Below are 15,619 nucleotides of genomic sequence, written 5' to 3'. Positions count from 1 at the left end.
CAGCCCCTACAGAATCTCAACAGACAATAAGGACTCAATGCAAATTACAAAATTCTGGATCTCCAAAATGTATGCATTTTTATAAATGCAAAAGAGCACAATTCTGCAAGAGCATAATTCTTATTTTAAAATTTCTATCTAGATTTTTCAAAAGTTGACTTCCAACAACAGCTCTCTGGCCCACCACACGCCTGACATCACGACATCAGGATTGAGTTGTCAAAATCATACATTTGCCAGACGTTTGGGTTCAAATACAGCAAAAATTACTGGGAATACCAAATTGAAAATGAAAAGGCCAAGATGACTTTGGAATCCAAACACAAGATATCTGGCCCACAACATGCCTGACATTACTATTGTGGAAAAGAAAAAAGTCTGGTTCAGTGATATTGCAATACCAGGTGATGCACGAATTGATGAGAAACAACTAGAAAAAATAACAAAATACCATGATCTGCAAATTGAAGTTGAGAAATGATTGGTACATTCATTGGTAATAGGAGCCCTGGGAGCAAAACCCAAAGGAATGCTAGATCCGTGATGGTGAACCTATGGCATGCGTGCAGGAAGTGGCACGCAAAGCCATCTCTGCTGGCACGTGAGCTGTTGGCCCAGAGCAGGTCCACTGCGCAGGAGTGCGCTGCCCACCAGCTGATCGAGTAGCTGCCGCGCATGTGCAGGGTGTGCGCAGGAGATGCACGCTCATGCATGCGCAAAAACGCATGGTGCACATGGGGGCTCGTGTGTGCATGCACAGGGGGCATGGCCCCCCCGTGTGCACTGTCTTATGGGTGCTGGAACGCATGTGCACGTGCACACTTTTGGCATGCGAGGACGGAAAGGTTAGCCATCACTGGTCTGGATACATGGAAATTTTGAACTTACTAAACCTGAACGTTCTGACTTTGCACAAAAAACTATCTTACTCAGAACTGCCTATTTTCTCAAGACAGTTACCTGAATAGGTACTTAGTTAGGACTTGAACCATTAAGTTTTTACCACTCCCAGACTATGAATCAAATTGAGGATTAAATCAATAATAATAATTATAATAATAACAATTCCCAGACTGTGAATTGAATTGAAGATTAATCATAATAAAGCAAATTAAATTCAAAATTTTAAAACAGTTTCATATTGTTTTGTTTACATATTTACAGAAATGGTTCCAAAGCAGCAGTACATTCTTGTCTCTCCTACTTACTCTATCCACCAATACAAGAGTGAGAAAAGGATAAAATATGTCAAGACAAATAGATGAATCTTACCTGTTTGAAAAAAGAATGGTTCAGCAATGCATTTGCACTTGGCCTATGTATGAAAAAAGAGAGGTTGTACACCATCATGTAAAAGATGCAGAAATTAGAGAAGATCAAGAAACTTCTCCATTCCAAATATATATAAGATTCAAATATGGAAAAAATATGGCTGAGAAAAAGAACAATCTCAATATCAAAAACCAGGATACTGGCTCTGCAATAGTTTTCTATGGCAGGCATGCCTATTTTTATTTTTTAAATGAATGCATCTGAGCTTTTCCAGGATGAAAAGAAGTTGTCTCAGGGAGCAGCAGTGAATACTCTGCTCTGCACTCTCTGAACAAGCCAGAGAAAAGCAAAATAAGAGACCACCTTCAGTTTTGGAAAGCCAATTTTATGTTACCAGTTGTTGCCTGGCAGTATGTTATTTGCTCTCAATCGATAGAATGAATAAAAGGGTATTCTCTAAGACAGATGATATCATGAGAGCCATTCATTCAAACTTACATGCAACTATTTTTCCTAAACACAAAGTCAGTGCTTGCTAGACATTCTTGTCCAGACTCAGGAGGAAGAGTGAGATTTAGTCTCATCTTCTGCTGATAGCGACCTGACCAAGGTTTACCATGCACATTAGACTAACAATAAGGAATGAATACTATCCACAAGTCACCTCTGCACCAGGTACTGTCTCACATTAGCATAAATCCATAGTTCATATAAGCAAAGAATGGAGGCAAACAAGTAACTCAATTCTGAGTTTACTTAATTATCAAAACATCTGATTTGCAGAGGGATTCATTTGAAAATTCTATAATCAGTGGAACAAGATATTATGCATGGAATGCATATGAATATCTAATTTCAGCAATTCTACTGCCAACAGCAGTAGAATTTTTCCCCTGGAAAATGGCTTTAGTTGGCACTGGTTCTTGGGAGTTTTTGGCAAATTTCAGGAAACAAAACATCACTACTTTGTTTGGTTCCCTTGTGATATAATAATATTTATTCTTCTCTTTGTCAAAATTATTCATGAAAGAAATCAGATTACATTGGCATAGTGCATGGATATCTGAGGGATCACCTGTCCTCAACTGTTTCTCCCCATCTGATACACTTCAAAATAGTGGATGCATTCCAGGTTGCCTCTAGTAAATATTGTCATCTTGTGAGAACAAGGAAGCCTGTCTTCTCTATTGTGATCCCTACCCAGAAATTTTCTCAGAAAGCTAGTGTCCTTTATGGGGATTTGAAAAGCTCTGAAAACCTATTTTAATGTGTTTCTGGGGCCCTAATGTGGCTTTTCCGATTATTATGACTGCTTAAGTCTAGGCTGCCTAAATTGGTGCATGTTTTCAAGTATTTTTTGTTCTTGGATTTTGCCAGCTGTTTGCTGGACAGCTGCAAAAAAAATTAAACCAGTACATCATTAAATGAGGGTATATGCTGCCAACTAGACACAAGAGTTTTTTTCCAAACACCATCACTCTGCTAAATAAATAATTCCCTCAACATTGTCAAACTGTTTACTAAGCCTGCATTACTATTATTACTCCTCCCTTCCTTTCACCCATCTCCTCCCACTTATGACTGTACGACTGTAACTTTGTTGCTTGTATCCTAACAATTTATATTTACTGTTTCCTAGGATGATTTTTTTTTATAAATAAGCATTACTATTACTACTATTAATCCTCTCATCCTTCCTTTTACTCATCCCTTCCCACTTGTGACTGTGTGACTGTAATTTTGTCACCTGTATCCTTACAATTTATATTTACTGTTTCCTAGTATGATTTGATTGCTTATTGTACCCTATGGCTAGTATTAAGTATTGTACCTGATGATTCTTGACTATTGATGAATGTATCTTTTCTTTTATGTACACTGAGAGTACATGCTCCAAAACAAATTCCTAGTGTGTCCAATCACACATTTTAGTGGGGAGGAAAAGCCTTTTTTTAAAAGGGAGGGAAGTAATTTTTAAAATATTTTTGAAGTAATTTCTATTTGAATGAACCCATTTTCTGCCAAGCTGATTATTATTATATAGCTTGCCTTAGAGGAAGCTGAAAGAAACATGGGAATTTAATATATTCTTTTAAAAAGAACATACATTCTAACCTTTTTAAAAAATCTTTTCAATAAACATATCCCAAGGAAAATGATGCTTTAAAGCCCTTTGAGGTAACAATGAATTGCATCCATTTTTTCTAAAGGAAATATGTTAAAGCTTCAAAAAAAAATATTGATTGATTTTTTCCCCTACAAGTTGGTTAGTTGGTAGCAACATGGACTACAATGTCATGTAGACTTGCCATTAGATGAAAAGAAGGAGCCAAAAGATTCATTTTGCATTTCCATTTTTTTACCATTGCTGAAACGATCAGAAAAAAGGTTTTCTCTTTACCTGCATCACTAAACTAAACTTCCTTGCTTTTTTAATTTTTCAAGTTTTTTATCTGACAAATTTATATTTTCATTTATATTTTTATCATTGATTCCAAGAATAACCAATTCCACAAACATATAACATGTTTAATCATCCCAAACCATTCAAACCTTGCTCTTTGGCATGGAAAAACTGATTTCACAGGAATATAGTATTTACATCTTTTGCAACACTTCATATTATGCTTCCAAATACCACTGAATACTGTTAAATATTTTAGCTCTGACTTTAGCTCCACCACTTCACAGATTATCATATCTCCCGAACTTCACTCTTTTCACTATACCTCAAGTCTGGGTTCCTTTGCAAGCACTGCTCTACAAAGTTGTGAAAATATGATGAGAAAGTACGGTGGTAAGGATGCAGTGCTGCTTCACCATTAGAGGCTCTAGCATTGCTGGCTGCCATGCCTTCTCCAAGACTACTGCTAGCCCCAGAGCGTGATGGCTTCATAGTCAGTTCCTCTGGAGGAATAGTAGTTGTGTCTAGTAGACAAGGGACAGTTCCATTGAGTTTCTCCAAAAGCATCTGAAGCATGAGAACAAAATGTTTGTTGAAAGTATCACATTACTGTAGAGCAGTTAATGTTATAATAATTCTAATGGCTTTGCTGTCATATATACAGTCAGGAACTGAAGTGAAAGGGAAACAGAAAAATCTCCTACCTGCGTTGCAGGCATATCTTTGAATGGAACATGGCCATTTGCTAGCTCACAGGCTGTTATTCCAACACTATAGATATCAGATTTTGCATCATAGCCTTGCAGGTTCTAAAATCAGAAAAGCAAAACAGTACTGAGTTATAAATGTTATTCAATGAAATTTAAATTGAAAAATACACAAGCTAAGCATATCATAATTACCCCCATATCAATCCATTCATCAATCAGACAATGCTTTTATTGCAGCATCAATATCAGACAAAAAGTTTTCTTAAGAATGAATAAAAAAATATTGAAACTTCTAGTCAGAATACCAAGTAATTTTAAAAAGACATTATCTGAAGCTGTTCAGAAATAAATTGTAAAATGGGTGATGAAAATGTATGCCATGCACACTTAAAGGTTGAGAAACGTTAACACCAAGAAAACTAACATACCTGCTGCAAGACCTCTGGACTAAGCCATGGTAGAACTTTGATGCTAAATTTGGGGAAATCATGAACCACTTTGAGACGCTGACCATGGCTGATCATACTGAGGTTACTACGCAAACCAGAAAGATATACTTTTCCATCTGCAGAAATCAGGATATGACTGGCCTTCACACTCCTACATGCAAAAAGGGCAGAAAGAAAACAGCCACAAACCCCCATCCATCCAAACCAACTCCATTTTATACCGAAAAACAAAAGTCTGGAATGTGAGAAAGAAGGTATTGTTGAGAAGTGCAGCTAATATTTGCACCGTGGCAATATTAATCTGAGCAAAAAGTCAAAGCTGGCAATAATTATTTTACTAGTTAACATAAGGCAATTATCTTCTTACCTATGAACATAACCCATATGGTGTATATAATCCAGAGCTTTTAATACTCCTTGAAGGATGTAAGCCATAGCTAATTCACTCATACCATCCATAAAATGTGTACGTATTAAATCTTTAGCAGAACCTTTAAAAAGAGAATGAATACAATATTATGATTTGATATAGTCCTGAAAATATTAATAGACTTATATTCTATTATCTATAAAAATCAGAAAGATGAGAAACAATTAAATGTAAAGTTGCAATTCTATTTCACAAAAAGGGTGTTGGTACTTACCTGATACGCTCGTTCTCTGTGAGCTGTGAAGAGCATCCAGTGATGGGAAGTGCTTCAGTCCCTTCTAGGAAGGCTGGGCTTAAACTTGAGGACACTCCTCTTCCTCCTCCTCCACGAGACTCCTCCTCAGCGTCCCCAGTTTTGCGAAGCCAAGGTATTGATACCCTATATGCTTAAGCCTATGTAATAACCCTGGCTGGAACAGACTCCCTACCAGGCAGAATAAAAGGGAGGGGATGGATGCTCTTCACAGCTCACAGAGAACGGGCGTATCAGGTAAGTACCAACGCCCTTTCTCCCATGAGCTGTTCAGAGCATCCAGTGATGGGACATACCAAAGCTTGGCACTGTCCTAAGGGAGGGACTCCATCTGGGTTGCAGACCTGTCTCTGAAATAACTTGCTGCAAAACTCTCCTACCAAATGAAGCCTCAGCAGAAGCAAATACGTCAATGTTATAATTTTTAATAAATGGAGATGGAGAAGCCCAGGTTGCAGCTCGGCAAATCTCCTCCTTTGTAGCTTGGGTTGCTCATGCTGCTGTGGTGGCTACACTCCTCGTGGAGTGAGCGGTAATGCCTTGGGGCACTGGAATTGAGAGTCATACGACTTAGTGATGGTGGCCCTTAGCCATCTACCTATGATAGAGGGTGAAACCTTGCGCCCCAGGGTGTTAGGCTGAAAGGACACGAAGAGGGCTTTTGTCTTTCTAGAGGGCACCATGCGCTCTATGTAGATGCATAAGGCTCTTCTTACGTCCAAGCGGTGCCATTGGTGTTCAAGCCTGTGTGATGAACGTGAGCAAAAATTTGGGAGCACCATCTCTTGAGCTCTATGGAATGCCGAATTAACTTTTGGAATGAAGGAGGGATCTGGTCTGAGAACCACTCTATCCGAATGGAAAATGCAGAGATCTTTGCGCACTGATAATGCAGCTAGTTCGGAGATTCTTCGGGCAGATGTAATTGCTATCAGGAAAATTACTTTGTAGGTTAGAAATCGAAGCGTTGTGGTCCTTAGTGGCTCGAAGGGACCTGTAGTAATGGCCAATAGTACCTTATTTAAGTCCCAAGTTGGACATCAGTGCACTACGGGGGGCCTCAAGTTCTTGGCACTGTGCAGAAAACTGCGAATGCGAGGGTGATGAGATATGGAGGTAAGATCATCCCAAGATATGACTGAAGCCAGGGCCGCCACCTGTCTCCACAGAGTATTGGGTGATAACCTCCTGTAAAAATTCTAATAACTGCGCTACTGATGGGGAAGTGGGGTCGATCTGAACCTACTGACACCAACAGCAGAAACTAGACCAGGTGGCCTCATAGATTCGGTTCGTCGATGGACGTCGAGCTGACTGAATAGTGTGACTAACTTGAGTAGAAAGGTGTTCATCTCTCAGACGTCGCCGTTCAACTTCCATACAGCTAAGTTTAGCCATTGGGGGTCCGGGTGTAGCACTGGGCCTTGAGACAGCGATATGACCGATGATGGGATCCTCAACAGTGGTACCGTCGAAAGGTCCTTCAGGTCCACGAACCATGCTTGCCTTGGCCAATAAGGAGCCACTAATAGCAGGTCCTCTTTTTCTTCCAGCATCTTCTGGATCAATTTTGGGATCACGGGGAGGGGAGGAAAAGCGTATAGCAGTCTGGTGGGCCAGTGACATCTGAGGGCGTTCACGTCCTCCGCTCCCTGCGATGGGTAACGAGAAATGAATTGGGGAAGCTGTGCATTGAGTGGGGAGGCAAACAGGTAGACTACCAGTCGGCCCAACCTCCAAGTAGCCTCCAGAAAGATCTTGGGGTCCAGACGCCACTCTGATTGGTCCAATGTGGCTCTACTGAGCCAATCTGCTTGTACATTCGCTACTCCAGATATGTGCTCCGCCTTTAGAGAGAGAAGATGGATTTCAGCCCACAGGTATAGTCTTTCTGCTTCCCTCATTAGTAGATTGGAATGAGTGCCCCTTTGTTTGTCTGATATGGGCCTTTGTAGTTACGTTGTCTGTTAAGATGAGCACATGTTTGCAATGGAGATGCGGGAGGAATTGTCGAAGTGCCAAGTACACCGCTCTCAGTTCTAGCCAGTTGATATTGTGTGCTTTCTCTGAATCCGTCCAAAGGCCTTGGCTGTATGTGATTGAAGTGGGGGCCCCATCCCACTAGACTGGCGTCTGTTGTAACAATCGACCTGTGCGGATCCTTGAAAGGGCATCCCTTGTTCATTTCGGGTCGTGTCCACCATCGTAGAGACCTGAGAACGGTTGATGGAACTTTTACGCAAGTCCTGGCGTTGTCTCTCCCGGCGCGTTGGTATGGCAACAGGAACCATTGCAGGGTTCTTGCATGGAACCGGGCCCAAGGGATAAAGAAATACAAGAAATCATTTTTCTGAGCAATTTAGAAAGGAGACATAGTTGTACTTTCCTAAGAGTTCTGATCTGTTGAGCCAAATCTCTAATGTTTTCTTGTCTGTCAGGGGAGAGGAAAACTTTGCCTTCCAGGGTGTCAATGATGGCGCCAAGGTGAATGAGTCTAGTAGAGGGTGTTAAATGACTTTTTGACCAATTGATTGAGAACCCATGTTGTTGTAGGGTTACAAGTGTAGTTTGAGTGTTTGAATTTGCTTGGTTGATGGAAGATGCCAGAATAAGAATGTCATCCAAGTAACATTGAAGTTGGATGGACTTATCTCTGAGTGATGCTGCCAAGGCAGCCAAGACCTTTGTAAAAGTTCTGGGAGCTGAAACTAGGCCAAATGGGATAGCAATATATTCGTAATGGACGTTGTTGTAACAGAAACCAAGGAATTTGAAATGTGAGGGCCTAATTGGGATATGTAAGCAAGCTTCTGTGAGGTCTATGGAGGTAAGGACATCATTTTTTTCTGATGATGAGTAAGATGGATTGGAGAGTGGTCATTTTAAATTTTCGGTGAACTAAATATAGGTTTAGATGTTTTAAGTCCAGGATTGCCCTCCATCCCCCTGAACTTTTAGGGACCACGAAGAGGTGCGAATAAAAAACAAGACCTTGTTGATTAGAAGGGACGGGTTGTATGGCCCCGATCTCTAGTAGATGTGCTATGCCTGTGTCCATGAGAAACCTTTTTTCTGCATCCCTGGAAATTGGGAACTTCATAAAGAAATCCAGGGGTGGGGGTGGAGCTGAACTCCAGTGCCAGACCAAATCGTACTGTGTTCCCGACCCATGCATCAGTGGTAGAGGAGTCCCATTGGTCGGCAAACCTTTTTAGGCGACCACCAATGGGAATCTCATTGTGGTCATTACTTGGACCTGCGGAAGGGCCTAGATCCTGTTCCTTGAAATTGTTTCCTAGGATGGAGTCCCCTTCTATATCTGTCCTCAGGTTCAATTCTATCTGTCTGTTGTCTGAATCCAGGCTGTCTTTGAAATCTTGGATAGTAGGGTTGGTAGAAGGGGCGAAAGGAACCCCTATGAAAGGGCTGTGGTGATCTGGACTCTGATCAACGAAAAAGAGATGGAAGAATTTTCTTTTTGGTTCCGGTTTCAATTAGGAGGGGTTCAAGCGCACTGCCAAATAGTTTGTTCTCCAAAATGGGAGCTGAGGCAAGCCACCACTTGTGCTTGACGTCTGCCTGCCAAAGTAACCTTCTAGCCGCAATTTGGGAAGCAATGGCCCTAGAGGAAAATTTAACTACATAGAAGGTAGCGTCTGCTGAAAACTCTGCAGCTGCGATTAATTTAGCCACATCTTGATGTGCCCTAATGTTTGAGGCTGGAATGGTATCCCCCAGGTGGCGGAGCCATCTGAGAGATGATCTGGTGAAAAAGGAGGCGGCTGTGGCCGCTCTGATGGCCCATGCATCCGAGACGTGTGCCCTGCGGAAGGCTAATTCCGCCCTGTTTTCCTCAGGCTTGAGAGCCTCTTCAGCTTCACTTGGGATGGCTGAGGAAGATGCAAGCGCAATGATAAGTTCGTCCATTTCCGGAGTGTTTAGAAATTTAGAGAACTCGGGTGCCAAATTATAGTATTTTTTATCATGTCCTGTGGGAGCGGGATATGAGGCTGCTGCAACCCATTGTTTTTGCACTAAATTGGAAAACATGTGTGGCACAGGTATAACCTCTGCCTCAGTGACTGGTTGAGAGAATATGAGATCCTCTGCTTCCCCTGGAGTATTTGGTGGGGTACCCGTATTATCTAGCCGTGCAGTGTTCTTGGCCTTAAATAGCAAGGATTTAAATAATTGTGGGTGGAATAATCCTTTAAATACGGGGAGGTCAGGTGAGAGGCCTTCATCGTTAGACATCCCCCTTTTTAGCGGATCCACCTTTGACAATACCTGGTCAACGGTGTGTACCAACCCCTCCTCCATTTGATCCATTAGATCCCCTTGATCTCCCATATTCTGTGTGTACTGAGGGTCTCTGACAGTGGGCAATGATAGTTCTGCGGGGGGGGTACCTGATGAAGATGTGGATCCGTGATGCCCAGAGATCGTTCAGAAAGAGATCCGCAAACTGAAGCTGAGGGTGTTCGTCCTGCCTGAATAGCCTGTTGGACGCCTGCTGATATGCCCTTCTGGATAGCTAGCTCCATCCATGCCCTCATGTTGGCAGGGATTTCCTCCGGAAGTTCCTCCTCTTGTCTGAGGCCAGCTGCAGTTGGCATAAATGTTGCCTCTGGGGTCCTCCTTGGGGAGAGAATGTTAGAAAGAGCCTCCTGGGGAGGTTGTATCGATATGCTGCTCCTTCTGGATAAATCCAGAGGGGCGGTTGGAGGGTTCTGGGCCTGTGAGGTAGAGGGTATGATGAGTGGTGAAGAGGTGGGCTGTGCAGCTGCTCGTGTATGTTTTTCCACCTGCCTTTCTAATGCCTGATGGCGTCTGCGTGCATCTTTCTCTGCTGCCTTAGAGGTCTTTTTGGGCTCCGTGGACTTATCTCTATTTTAAGCAGTTAGTCTAGATCTGGAGTTGTAGTTGCTGGCCATGGTAATGCCTTTGATATCAATGGAAAGAGGCTATGAAATTAGGTGGCTGGAACACCTAGGGGCCTGCTCCCTTAAGGGGAAGGGGATCCTGGAATAAATAGTTCCCCGATGCCTTTAGCAAATGTTGTCTCCTTGTCCTGTTTTGCTTTGTTATCTATCTATCTATCTATCTATCTATCTATCTATCTATCTATCTATCTATCTATCTATCATCTATCTATCTATCTATCTTTTAATAACTTAAAGATTTGTAGAATTTAAGTCAATCAAGTCAATTTTTGAATAAAGTACTTGTAATATCAAATATGGACACCAGAACACTCCCCTCCAGAGCTGGCACCTATATGAGGGCACAGAGGTCTGTAACTGATAATTAGATCAGTTTAGCTGCACTTATTGCCTATGGAATCCAGCAGTTCAAGTACTCTATCATCCAGTGGACTGGTGGTAGGGACTCCCCCTTCCCAGGTCCCCAAAAAGGGAAACCTTGTTGGGTAACTTGCCTCACAGACAGTAACAATTACTCAGCAAATTTAACCACACGGCCTTTAAAATGCTGGCTGCCTCATGGCAGAATGTAAACGAAAGCAGCAATCACCGCCTGGCCTGCTGAAAGCAAAAGTGCTCAGCAGGAAGGCGCAGGGGTTAATTCCCTGCCCTGAGGTGTTCTGCGGGGAAAGCCATATAATAAAAAGGAAAAAAGGCTGCAATTTTAAATGGAAGCTTCAAACCTCGAAGGGACAGAGTGTTTACTCAGCCGGCTGGGAGATCGGAGAGATAAGCCTCCTTGTTTAGAAGTTTAAGGCAGCATGTCTCTGAAAGGAGAGGCTTTTAGCCTCAGAGAAAATTGGAAAGATAAGCCTCCCCGTTTATGAGGCTTTAGCCTCAGGCGGCTGGAACATAAAAAAACAAAACAAAACAAAAAACCGAGCGAAATGACTTTTGGAGGTTCCCAGGGTGGTGGTTGGTGACAGAAACTATGGTATTACCTGACCTGAGAAATAAATCAGCTAAATCAGCTAAATTGCCAGTGTTCTGTTCTGACCAGGAAAACAATAACACAACCCGTCTGAAGAAAGGCTGAGCTAAAACTGGGGACGCTAAGGAGGAGTCTCGTGGAGGAGTGTCCTCAAGTTTAAGCCCAGCCTTCCTAGAAGGGACTGAAGCATCTCCCCATCACTAGATGCTCTGAACAGCTCATGGGAGAAGGCTTAAGTTTTCTCATTCTTTATGAAGGCTATTTTCTACATCAGCAATGGTGAGTATGAGAGAAACCAGAGATTTTCATAAGGAACAAGAACCAATGGGATATAAAATCTACTGTTGGACTAAGTTTAGGAAGACTTAGGTTCAAATTACTACTTAGTTAGGAAGCTAAGCTTTGTGAATTTGGACCAGTCACTATTAGACTAACAGTACAGTAATTTTTCAAATCAAAAGGAAAGAACCATGTACACTGAAATGAGGTCTTAGAAAACATACAACATTTATATTTAATCATTTGATATGATAGTTAGAATATGTTTTCCCTGGAAAGTTCATGTGCAGAATTCTCCCAAGTATAGATGAAAATTGAGGAGCTGCAGTTGTCCTTAATGGATCTTCTTTCTCCATATTGACAACAGAAGAATAACTTCTTGTTTCCTTCAATCTAACCTATTCCACTCTCCTATTGTGAACATGATTCACAACCAGGACCTTCTTACCTTGTATTACCAAAAAGTGACTTGGTTCTAAAACACAAATTAACATAAAAATCAATATAACTGTCTATGTTTAGGGCGGCAATTACTGCAAAATCTAATATATGGAATAAAACGTAACTTTATGGCTCTTTTATTTTAATGCTGCCACTAATTACTATCAATGCCTGAATATGCTTTCATTACATCATAAAAACAAATCCTGTGTGAAAGATCAAGAAAACCCTTCCTATTCTTACTTACCATATGCCATGAATGATGTAATTCTTACTTACCATATGCCATGAATGATGTAACAACCCATAGTTCATTGTCAGCTATGAAGGCTGCTTTATATGGCACTAAATTGGGGTGGCTGAAGAATTTTGAGACATGAAGCTCACCCTAAAATCCAAAATGTAACAAGTTATTCTTGGTAAATCAGACGTGAGATATGGAATAAGATATCCAGAGGGAATTAAATAATAATAATTAGCAATATAATATAGTATTCTGTTAATAATGTAATTTATTCATTCAGATTTTTATCTGGCAATCACAGTTCATGGAGACTTTAGTGACTAACAGCAGAGGCAGGAAGAACAACTGAAATAAAATATTATTATCCTTTTTCCAGATATATTAAATTGATCCCTGTAGGAACAGAATACAGGACCCAATGGGCTTCATTCATAATAATTCTTATGTTCTGTTGTAGAATTGTCATATATTAAGCTGGATAAGAACTAAGAACACTTCTAGGTGGGACCAACCAACCAAATTTGGCATGATTGCTAGCTTTACCTGCAAAAATGCTACCATCTCATTGCTGCAGACTTCTAAGTTGACTCTCCGGACAGTGACAAATTCCCCACTTGGTTTATATTGTGCCAGATTCACAGTCATTAATTCCTCAAAACCTTTTCCTGAAAAAAAATATGTAGCACCTTACAATACTATTTCAATCAAAATGAAACATTTAACATCTCAAACATTTTTTTGCACTTAGACATTTTAAAATTTTAGTTATGGTAGAATTCAGGAAAGTCATCTCCTTAATTTATATTTTAAAGCTCATTTCTTCAATCACTTTTTTGCTAGTAAATTTAAATCAATAACTGGAGAATAAAATAAATTCTCAATATTCTCTTAGTTGTCCACATTTTTCCTATTCATTTCTTCTTCCAGCTTGGGTCACCTATTATTCAGTATTCTTCATACAAATTTTCTTTTTTTTTTTTGTAACTATTTTATTTTATTCAAAAGATTAAAATCCAAGATTAAAAAAAATGAACAGAGACAAAATAAAACCTGGGCTGTCAACTTTGAAGCTGACAAGTTCAGTATTTTTAACCGCTGAGTCATTGCACCCTCTGTGTATTCAAACTAAGAGATGTGTTAAAACAGTGATCCCCAACCTTTTTTATGCCACAGCCCGGTACCGGCATCAGCTGGGCGCCACCATCTTTTTTGATGAAAAAGTGCTTCCGGTGAGCTTTCTACCGGAAAAGCTCACCGAAGCACTTTTTCATCAAAAATGGCGGCACCAACAAACCAGCGACCGGTAGGACTTGTTCCACGGACCGTGTACCGGTCCGCGGACCGGTGGTTGGGGACCCCTGTGTTAAAAGATGATATTGTGGCATTTGGTAGCTCATAATCCCAACACAATTCCCCCCCAATTTTTTTCTTTTTCCTGGTCAACTAATGTAGGGATGGGGGCATTAGAGTATTATCTTCATATTCTTTATTATAATTCTTAAATAATTTCCTGTTATTACCATGCAGCTTAATTTAGTGGGATTAATTTAAAATATGTGAAGGGAAAGTAAGTACCTTGTCTTTAGATTTATAACAAGTTTGCAATTACAGTGGCCAACATTACCTATTATGGTCAGTAATTCATAACAACTGATGTCAGGCAGGTAACTGCTCATGTTATCCCTCTTCGGGGAAGATGCTATTGACTCTGAACTTGCTTCATTGGTCTAGAAGATAAAAAATAAGATATGGAAAATATTATAAGATCTGTAAAACAATATTGCATATATTTGGCACTATTTATATCAGTAGAGAGAACTAGAAAACATCTTTTTAGAGGTAGTATCATCTCTAAAACATATTTTTAGGAAAATTAGGTGTAAAATATTATCCAAGTCTTTATACAATGTTTGACTGTATTTCTTGCTGAATCTGTCACAAGAAGCATTTGTTCTTTTACAAAATTGTTACTTCTAAATAGACATACACATCTTTATTATTGTTCAAAACATGCAATTCAATATATCTAGGTATATATTTGTAATCCCGGGATTGACATATTATATAGCTTTTAAGAGTACTGGCACAATTTTTTGGCTCAGTTCTGCAGAATATTTCAAGTTCAAACTTTAGCATATCAAGAGAAAATTATTCAGAAACCAGGATATAGAAGATTATCAATGTAATACAGGAAGACCACTAACCTCAAAGCTGACCACTCTCAGCTAAATGGATGAACAGTTTTGGAGATTCTGTTTATATTCTTTTCAATACAATATATATTCTTTGCAATACAACAGAAAAAAATTAACTGTCTTCCCCATATAGCATCTCACCCCCTTTTTTTAAAGCACAACATATTTTGAGTGCACTTAAGAAAAATATAATAACAATATTTTATTTAAAAAAGAAAGGAAAATATTAGAAAGGAAAACTTGCAAGCAGAACAGGAACACACATTTTGGAGAAGAATAGATATTGTTTAAAAGCTCAATTTAATAAGTTTACTCAAACTTTACTCAGTCCAATAAGGCTTAATCTGGTAAATATATATTCAATTCCAGCCTAAAACTCTTTTAAGGTGCAGTATTCACACTAAACAAATATAATTCAACTTTTGTGCTGCACAAAATAAAGATAGCATGTTGTTATTTGCAGAGGAATATAGTTTCCAGCAAATCTGTTAACTGTTACAAAACATCATTACTAATTTCTAAATTGCCACGCGAAAAAATAACTGCTTGAAAAATTCTATTCATGCAGAAGAAAACTACTGAAGCTTGATGTTTTTACAAACATATTAAAAAGTTTGAAATTAAAATTTTACTTGTGATATAATTTCTCCAAATAAATAAAACTCTGCTGTTCCCCAAGGATTTCAACACTGGATCATTTTTGGTGTAAAATGGCAAACAATAAGCAAAGGAATTTCTCATTTCAAAAGTGTCAGCTTTTTATAAATTTGGTTGAATTTATTTTGAAAAACCCTGTTTTGGAAAACGTGATGTAGTACAAGCAACTAATGCACTGGAAATATCAAATCAAAAGTTAGGAAAAATGATACACATTTGCAATTTTTAGGATTGGCTAAATGCTACTTCAGCATCATCTCTCAATCCCTCCCACTCCCTGTCCTTCCTATAATTATGTTACAATTCCCTCACCTAGATTTTCCTAGCAGTTCCATTATTTCTTACAGGAAGTTCTCTTTAGTCTTGACACAT

At 39.8% G+C, this 15,619-nt stretch overlaps 1 protein-coding gene across 22 annotated transcripts in view; it reads right to left on the bottom strand.

Annotated features, from left to right (window-relative positions):
• STRADA (STE20 related adaptor alpha) overlaps nucleotides 1-15,619 on the bottom strand; it is a 42,246-nt gene that overhangs the window by 6,121 nt on the left and 20,506 nt on the right. For 12 of the 22 annotated variants that reach the window (XM_087947499.1, XM_087947501.1, XM_087947505.1 and 9 more), the window contains 8 exons: nucleotides 14,020-14,122; nucleotides 12,939-13,060; nucleotides 12,431-12,539; nucleotides 5,203-5,326; nucleotides 4,815-4,986; nucleotides 4,381-4,485; nucleotides 4,002-4,243; nucleotides 1,273-1,315 (listed from right to left, as the gene is read on the bottom strand). In XM_087947499.1, the coding sequence (XP_087803625.1) occupies nucleotides 1,273-1,315; nucleotides 4,002-4,243; nucleotides 4,381-4,485; nucleotides 4,815-4,986; nucleotides 5,203-5,326; nucleotides 12,431-12,539; nucleotides 12,939-13,060; nucleotides 14,020-14,071 (969 nt within the window). In that variant the 5' untranslated portion in view covers nucleotides 14,072-14,122. Of the gene's footprint in view, nucleotides 1-1,272; nucleotides 1,316-4,001; nucleotides 4,244-4,380; nucleotides 4,486-4,814; nucleotides 5,071-5,202; nucleotides 5,327-12,430; nucleotides 12,540-12,938; nucleotides 13,061-14,019; nucleotides 14,123-15,619 lie in introns of all 22 variants that reach the window. The other 10 variants (XM_087947484.1, XM_087947483.1, XM_087947482.1 and 7 more) reach the window with 3 other exon arrangements.

The sequence above is a fragment of the Notechis scutatus genome, chromosome Z (assembly GCF_049901735.1).
Source record: "Notechis scutatus isolate UNSWTSFEM ecotype Mainland chromosome Z, rNotScu1.2, whole genome shotgun sequence".
Lineage (NCBI taxonomy): Eukaryota > Metazoa > Chordata > Lepidosauria > Squamata > Elapidae > Notechis > Notechis scutatus.
This window is presented reverse-complemented; position numbering and strand designations above follow the sequence as displayed.